Source organism: Bison bison, unplaced genomic scaffold (assembly GCF_000754665.1).
Source record: "Bison bison bison isolate TAMUID 2011002044 unplaced genomic scaffold, Bison_UMD1.0 scf7180017864218, whole genome shotgun sequence".
NCBI classification, from domain to species: Eukaryota; Metazoa; Chordata; class Mammalia; order Artiodactyla; family Bovidae; genus Bison; species Bison bison.
The window spans coordinates 1,437,726-1,446,401 of record NW_011494790.1 but is presented as its reverse complement, the minus strand read 5'-3'; the positions used below and the strand labels follow the sequence as shown (position 1 = coordinate 1,446,401).

At 35.5% G+C, this 8,676-nt stretch overlaps 1 protein-coding gene across 1 annotated transcript in view; it reads right to left on the bottom strand.

Moving 5' to 3' along the window:
* Positions 1 to 8,676, bottom strand: part of IPO11 (importin 11) — a 209,483-nt gene that overhangs the window by 165,988 nt on the left and 34,819 nt on the right. Inside the window, exons 4-5 of the mRNA XM_010845507.1 lie at positions 6,923 to 6,995; positions 5,037 to 5,240 (exon numbers count right to left, since the gene is read on the bottom strand). Coding sequence (XP_010843809.1) covers positions 5,037 to 5,240; positions 6,923 to 6,995 — 277 coding nt within the window. The remainder of the gene's footprint in view (positions 1 to 5,036; positions 5,241 to 6,922; positions 6,996 to 8,676) is intronic.

The window sequence follows — 8,676 nt, the reverse complement described above, 5'->3', positions numbered from 1 at the left end:
CAAGTACACTGGAGTGGGTTGCCATTTCCTTCTCCAATGCATGAAAGTGCAAAGTGAAAGTGAAGTCGCTCAGTCGTGTCTGACTCTTCGTGACCCCATGGACTGCAGCCCACCAGGCTCCTCCGTCCATGGGATTTTCCAGGCAAGAGTACTGGAGTGGGGTGCCATCACCTTCTCCAATAGTGACTAGCAGAGTAGCAACTCACATATTTGTCAGATGGATACAGAGATGGGTAAAAAACAAAGTATAACTCAGCAATGCTTTAAGAGTCCCCTTTCCTAGACCTGCAGATGGTGACTGCAGCCATGAAAAGAAAAGACGCTTACTCCTTGGAAGGAAAGTTATGACCAACCTAGATAGCATATTCAAAAGCAGAGACATTACTTTGCCAACAAAGGTTCGTCTAGTCAAGGCTATGGTTTTTCCTGTGGTCATGTATGGATGTGAGAGTTGGACTGTGAAGAAGGCTGAACACTGAAGAATTGATGCTTTTGAACTGTGGTGTTGGAGAAGACTCTTGAGAGTCCCTTGGACTGCAAGGAGATCCAACCAGTCCATTCTGAAGGAGATCAGCCCTGGGATTTCTTTGCAAGGAATGATGCTAAAGCTGAAACTCCAGTACTTTGGCCACCTCATGCGAAGAGTTGACTCATTGGAAAAGACTCTGATCCTGGGAGGGATTGGGGGCAGGAGTAGAAGGGGACGACAGAGGATGAGATGGCTGGATGGCATCACTGACTTGATGGACGTGAGTCTCAGTGAACTCCGGGAGTTGGTGATGGACAGGGAGGCCTGGCGTGCTGCGATTCATGCGGTCGCAAAGAGTCGGACACGACTGAGCGACTGATCTGGTCTGATCTTCCTAGGACCCAGACAAGAGTCCTTGTGAATCAAACAGAAAGGATAAACTATACTTTACTCAAAATCTCCTGTTCTGTTTAGTGCATAGTTTTTTTTTTTTTGATCAAGCTAGTCATCTTGAGTCTTTCCTTGATTAAAGCTTCCACCAAAAGTTTCCTCTTTCCCTCATATTTATCTAAGCCTAGACACAGACACACACACACAGATACACACACACACACACTCTCTCTCTCTCTCTCTCTCTCAAATCCCCACACAGGTTCATAGCAGAAATGACTCTATGGATCGTAGGAGTCATTCTTTAAACAATGTGTTTAAAAGGCAATCTGAAATTAGGCAAAGCAAGAGACAAGACTTAGAAACAGCATTTAGAATCACCCAAAACTGAAAATGATGAATTTAACCTACTTAATGATTTGCTTATAAACACACATTTATGTTTTAAATAAATTTCACTATTCTGTAAATTTCCCGAAGGTGTGAGCTATACAGTATAAGTGGCACCTTGGCATTCTCAAATTTAACACTCAAAACTTTAACTATTTGAGAACTTTCCCACAGAACCAAACATGAAATTATAAATTTATAAGGAATAAGGATGAAAATTTCTTTTATGAGGCTGAGTTAGCTATCTTATGCCAATCAGCCCATCCCAAAGTAGCTATGTGGATCTCTTTGGTTAGTTTATTCATAAAACACTCATCAGGAAGACTATTCAGTAGTATCGTAATCTGACTTCATCTCGCTGCACAGTTTTCTCTTATCCTCATCATGCAAATATATATGCTATTAGTGGGAACATTATTCATCATAAATCCTTCAGCTTTTTAATTTTTGCTGAATTTTAGCTTTGACTATAACAACAATGTAATACAGTATGGCAGATTTTAAAAAGTTACTAAATGACCTTTGGAGATTTGTGTCTTATGATTTTTCCCATGTCAGGAGATGACTAGTTGTGTCTTTCATGTTCTTCAGTATCATACATACCTCAGTAGGCAATCTGTTGACTCACTCTCGAGGGGAAGTAAGAATTTAAGATTAATTCCTCATATCCAAACTTAAAAAATTAAAAATAAAAACTGGTTATGGAATGTGTCCTTTTTTGAGATTCATACTCTAAATAGTATTGGGTAAAATGACATATCAAGATTTGCTTCAAGAGGAAAAGTAAATGTGGCAACACCTTAAGAACTGGTAAATATGAGTGAAAAATATATGGAGGCTGTTGAATTGTTTTCACAACTAGAGTTCATTTGAAATGTCCTTAAGTAAGAAAACTATTTCACTGGTTATATGCCAAAATTGCACAGCAAAGTATCTGATAAAGTCAGTAGGTTAAGAACTTAACTGCTAAGAAAACAGTGAAAAAGAAAAAATAAAACTAAATGTACAAAGGTCTTGGCTTCTAGGAAAAAAGCAATTAAAAACACAAAATCAATATTTAAATTACACTAAAACTAAAAAGTCCATCTCAAACTTTAATGGTGTTTATAAAGATTTACTCAGAATAATAAAAATTATAAATTCACAGAATCACACAACTTTATAATTAAAAGACAAATTTAAAGAATCATAAAGTACAAATACCTTGCTCAAAATTCCAAAACTGCTCAGTACAAAGAAACATTCTTGACTAGGAGCCAGGTCTTCTCATAATTGTTAACCCATATTGCTAAACACAAGTGAAATACACTTGCTTTCAAAAAATTTTTTCTTCTTTTTTTTTGGATTTGGATTACTTCACTTACCATAGCAGGTACCTTTGTGGGTTACACACCACATCTATAAGACATTATTTGGTTAATACATTTACAATTATATTAGAATTACTATCTGTGACCTAAATTTCCTGGCTTTCATAGACTAAATTTAGATTTTAACTGTACTTAATGTCAACTTTTTTATATTCATGTTTGTATGAAAAGCATGTAATTTTCTAGAAAATGAATCCCCTTTGTGTCAAATCAAGCTCAATTTCATTACTGCAAACAGCTACTACTGTTGATTTTATTATCTGTCACCCATGAAAAGAACTTAATTTATTTTAAGGTGGAAGGAAAACACGCTGGGAAAAAAACTGCTGGGACAGGTGAAGCAGTAGGGATTAAATGTACCATGAACTATTTTGTCATATCAAGTAGCTCAACTATGACCTTACACTTCTTTATGTGGGAAACTAATTTAGTACATAAGGACCATCTTAGCATTAAAGTAACCACATTATTAAAAAGATTTTCCCACACTTCAGATTACCAAAATAATTGGGCTGTTTAATTAACTAGCAAACTTGCTCTTTATCATAATATCTTCCTACATATGCTACCTTTAATAAACTACACTTCTTGTTCCCCAACCCCATCAGACAAGATTTCCATCCTATTCCCCGCTGTGTTCCATGTTTCCAGGTTCAGCTACTCCATTCAAAAATAAACGGTGCTAAGCTCAATTACTTTTTCCAGGTATCTTGAGTTTTGTATATACTCCCCAACTCCTGCTTTTTGAAGTTCTATATCATACCATTTTGAAATCTAGAATGTATTTAAGAACAAATCTCTTCCTCTACTGTTTATTCATTTAACAGGTATTGGGCACGATCCACTCATGTACATTCTTCTGGGCTAGACAGTAGGACTATAATAATAACTGTAACAATAAGAGCTACAGTACTCCCTCATAAAATTCAGTGTGGTGGATCTCAGAAAGGGTGAATCAACAATTAAAATGTAATTGTAATGTAATGTACAATGCAATAAATACTATGCTGGATGTAAGTACAAGATGCTAGGCAGACCTATATTTCATTCTATATGGAGAGGAAAGAGCCTCACACTACAAGAAAACCAAGCAAGAAAGTTGAAGTGGACAGGAAGCTAACCCAAACAAGCTATACAAAATAAGGCTAATTTAGATATACTTTGTAGAGACAGAGTAGGCTAAATACACATTGTATCTGAAAACCAAGGCAATACATTAGGAGAGTATAACTTGAAAAAGCCAAACCAAGAAGTAAGATTTCTATAGAAGGGGACCCTTCAATAAAGAGTAATTGTAACCCAGAATCTTACACACATTAAAACTTCTACATAAAAGTGAAGGACTAAGATGGGAATAAAAGTGAGAAAAGTCAATAAGAAATTCACAGAAAGACTTGAAAAGATAAAATGTCCATTTCTTTAGTCCTTATTAGATATCAAGTAAAAGTTACAAGGATTTAAAAGGTAACCTTTAAACAAGAAGAATTTCTCTTACACTCAGTATCCTCAGATAAACAGAAAATTAGCTATTTACACCTACTGGGTTAAAAGTAAAACCCAGGACATAATATAGTTCTGGTTTAAACTTTGGTGTCTTAAGGATAACCTGGGGAGCCTATTAAAAATTCAAATTCCTAAGCCATATCCTCAAAGCAAGGATTCCAAAGGTAAGCAAGAACACTGTTAAAAATACTTGGAGGGAATTCCTGTTGGTCCAGTGGTTAGGACTCCATGCTCTCACTGCCAAGGACCCACGTTCAATCCCTGAGTAAGAAACTAAAATCCCACAAGCCACAGTGTAGCCAAAAACAAAACCTGGAGAGTCCCATTGTTATCTGGTACAGTTTAAAATGTTATGCTGAAAAATATGAAAATCGCTGTTCCAGTAGTTCAAAACAATGAAATACAAAAACACCAAAGCAACTGAATGAAGGGAAGAAAGAGTTTTTTCAATGAATAGAACTAAAACACCGACAGACATCACCAATTGTGTCAGACTGCTTCCTATATCCACCAATTACCCAGGCATGTCAATTTTAACTTCCTAAATCTCACCTCTATATGCTCCTAAATGTTCTCTTTATCACTTCTTCCTTTGAGAGCTTTATCATTGCATCTGAACACAACTTCAGTAGCCTCAAAGCAGTCTTTCTGCCTTCAGACTGTTCTCCACCAATTAACCCCCCTCATTGGCAACTAAGTGACCTTACTGGTCATATCACAATCCAGCTTAAAACCTTTCAGATGTTACCTATTAATATGACCCTTTTGAGGTCAATTAGAAAGAATTAATAATCCATCAGTAAGATATCTAGAGGTAAAATTACATTTTAATACAAGTAGCACAGTTTTCATTATGATTTCAATACAAATAGCACAGTTTTCATTATCAAATTTAATTCCATTAAGTCACTTACATCATAAAACAGTTTTCTATCAGCAGACAGTCGTTTAGACGCCAGAGTCTTGGTAACATGATAGAAGGTAAGTAATGCTCTGTGTTGTCGAAGATCATCTTGGACTTTCACAGATTCTATAAGAGTGGGAATCAGTTCAGGCCACTGTCGAGGACAATCCAATCGAGCAACTTTTGCAATCAGCACTGCAATCTGAGTTGCAATCTAAAGGGAAAAAAATTAACTTTCAGAAATAAACATGAAATTAAAGCAATAGGTAAGGAATATGTTCACAGCTGAAAATTCCCTTTTTAGTTACTCATACATTTAACAAAAATAAGTAAGATTTCACTGAACAAATGTTTAAGACAGTAGCTCTCGACGTGTGGTCTATGGAACCCTGGGGGGCCTAGGATCTTTTCTGTGAGGTCTATCCTTTCCCAGTAATATACCATTGTGGAGCTAGATTTTCATCATATAACTTCTAAAATAACATCACAACTTAGTAAATACTAGATATATTTGAAATTCTAGACATTTTTTAAGTAGCCAGACAGTAAAAAGATATGCAAAAATGCAGAACAATGTTACTCTCTTCATTAAATACTTATTGTTTGGGGAAATAGCTACCGTTCACTTTTTAAAATTCAGTCCATATTAATAAACAATATATTTTAGGTTTATCAATTTTAATTTCTAATACAATAAACATCAACATATATAACTCTTCCATGTTTTATTTCAGCAGTATAAGGAAGTTCTAAGGATGTAAACTTTGAGAGCCACTGATCTAAGAGTGGAAATGAATATCAGTATTAGGTATTCACATAGTGATATTTGTTCAGATCAGAGTTTCCCAAATACTGGTTGACAGAACACCTAAGCAATGGTTCACCCTCAATCACCCAAGCCCCTCCGACGACCACCTCCTTCCCCACAGAGAGTAACTCTGTTCCTCTCCAACTTCCATCAATTCTCCTTAGCTGAGAAACTGCAAAAAAAAAAAAATAGAACTCGGATCATATAAGTAGGTTTAGATAAAACTACATTGGATACACCTCCTAATACAATGTGCTTTAATAGTCAAATCAAAAGAATCAAATGTAAGAAATAGTAACTTGGAAAATAGAATTTTTGTATCATAAGCAAACTTATTTTATTCTTAAAAGAAAAATCTCACTAAAAGGGAAAGAAAAAATAAAACTATATAATCCACTATCTATCCCCCACAGAGTACTAAGAAGTGAAAATGTGATGAAGGAAACAGACAAAAATCAGAAGTCTGGGATTCCCTGGTAGCGTAGTGGTGGGGAATCTGCCTGCTAATGCAGGGGAAATGGGTTTGATTCCTGGCCCAGGAAGAGCCCACATGCCATGGAGCAACTAAGTCCATGCACCACAAATACTGAGCCAGTGCTCTAGAGCTCACGAGCCACAACTACTGAGTCCTGCATGCCTAAAGCCCAGGCTCTGCAACGAGAAGCCACTTCATTGAGAAGCCTGCGCGCTGCAAAGAAGACCTAGCACAGCCAAAAATAAAAGACAAAACATCTTTAAAAAAAAATCAGAAGCTGTCCTGTAGTTGGGGGGGGGGATAATTTCAATAATTAATATGTAGAGAGATACTTTCAATATTGGCTCAAAAACTGAGAAGTTAAAAAATATACAGGTGTATCTTCAAATGATTCTGAGTTTTAAATCAGTAAGAGCCAAATCTAATCAAAATTCTTCACAGCTAGAATTGGATCTCAAAATTTAAAAACCATCAGAGAAGTGTATATACACATCACAAATGACCATTATTTAATAAAATTTTATTTTTAAAGCAAAGAACCAAAGTTAGTTTGGAAAAGAAGCAAAAAAACCACGGGAAAAAAAGAACAGTTGGCACTCATTTTCTCACTAACCTGGTTTATCGGTTCATTGAAGTTGGTGATTAGCCCTGCACGCAAGGTAGACTTCTCCTCCTCTGAGAGAGCACTGTAAAAAGACATGTTTATTATGCAAGGGAACGCCGCAACATAATGAATGCAGGTAAGCATGACTGAGAATCTTAACAATAAAAAGTCTTTCAAACAATGTGTCCCTGCTTGTTCGGGTAATTAAACAGAATTATTTCCATTACTTGTATACTGACACATCAGGTTAATTCAAACTTCCTTCACAGCTGAATAAATAGGAAGCACAAAATAGTGCAAAAACTATTAGGAAATAGAGACAAATCTAGACTAAAGAACGTGATATTCTGATGTCTGCTTCTACTGATATAACAACAGCTGCTGACCAAAACATTTAATGTCTGGCTTAAAAAAAAAAAATCTATGAGTAAATACTACTCTTACACTGACTTCTTTACAAAATTCTATGTGGAAGAGAGGGTCAGAAATAAGAGAATGCTTGGTATGGAAAACTTGTTAAATCAAGTAGTTTAAAATCTTTCAGGGACTTCCCTGGTAATCCAGTGGATAAGGCTCTGTGCTCCCAAAGCAGGAGGCCTGGGTTCGATCCTTGGTGGAACTAAGATGCCAGAGTCCACAACTGAGTCCATGTGCTCTAGAGCCTACAGTCCACAACTAGAGAAGCCGTGTCTTAAAAGGCTGAACATAACACTAACAATTTTGTCTGCAAATGAGAAAGGCAACTAGACAGCAAAAGGGCAGAGAAGGCAAATATCCAGTGTATAAGACTGTACCTATTCTGAACTATATGAATGTTTTATTTTAAAATTAAATTTTAAACCCTTCATTTTAAGGTTTTCTATTCTGGCTATGATAAAAGTAGCTTGTATTGAATGAATCACTCCCCAAAAATCAGCTATAAAAGTTGCATACAATTTTTTAAAATGTTTTAAGGCATCTGTTGAGTTGAAATGTGCCTCACACCCCACCAAAAGGTATGTTCAAGTTCTAACCCCAAATACCTGTGAATGTGACCTTATTTGGAAGTAAGGGCTTTGCAGATGCAATCACGCTAAAATTAGGTCATACTGGATTAGAGTAGGCCCTAATCCAATGATCGGTGCCATTTATAGGAAGAGAAAATTCTGAACATAGACACAGAAGAGACACCTGAAAATAAGGCTATGTGACAGTGAAGACCAAGGCTATAGTTATATTTGAAGATGAATGTACTTCTCTTGGTAACTGATGAAAAAGTGGCACAAAATCAGTAATAATATAAAGGATTTGAATAACATAATTAACAAATTTGACCTAATTGATAAATATAATAAAATATTACAAGCCACAACAGCAAACATACATGCTTTACAAATGCATATAGAGCATTTACCAACATACCATATGTTGGGATCATAAAATAAGACAGCATAGTCCAAAGAATGAAATCATTAACAGAAAACAAAAAAAGTCCCACATGTTTGGAAATTACATGATATAACCCATGGGTCTCAAAAGAAATCAAAATGTTAAAATATTTTTGACTAAATGGTAATGAAAATACTACATATTGAGGCTTATGAAACTGAACTAAAGTCACGATTATAAAAAAAAAAAAGCCTTAATGTTTTAAATGCATATAGAAGAAAAACAGAAAATTACCTAAGCTTCTATTTAAAAAAGCTAGAAAAAGGACAGTAAAATTAAATTCAAAAAAGTAATTAAAAGTACATTAAGCCTGATAAAGTACAATACCTAAACCA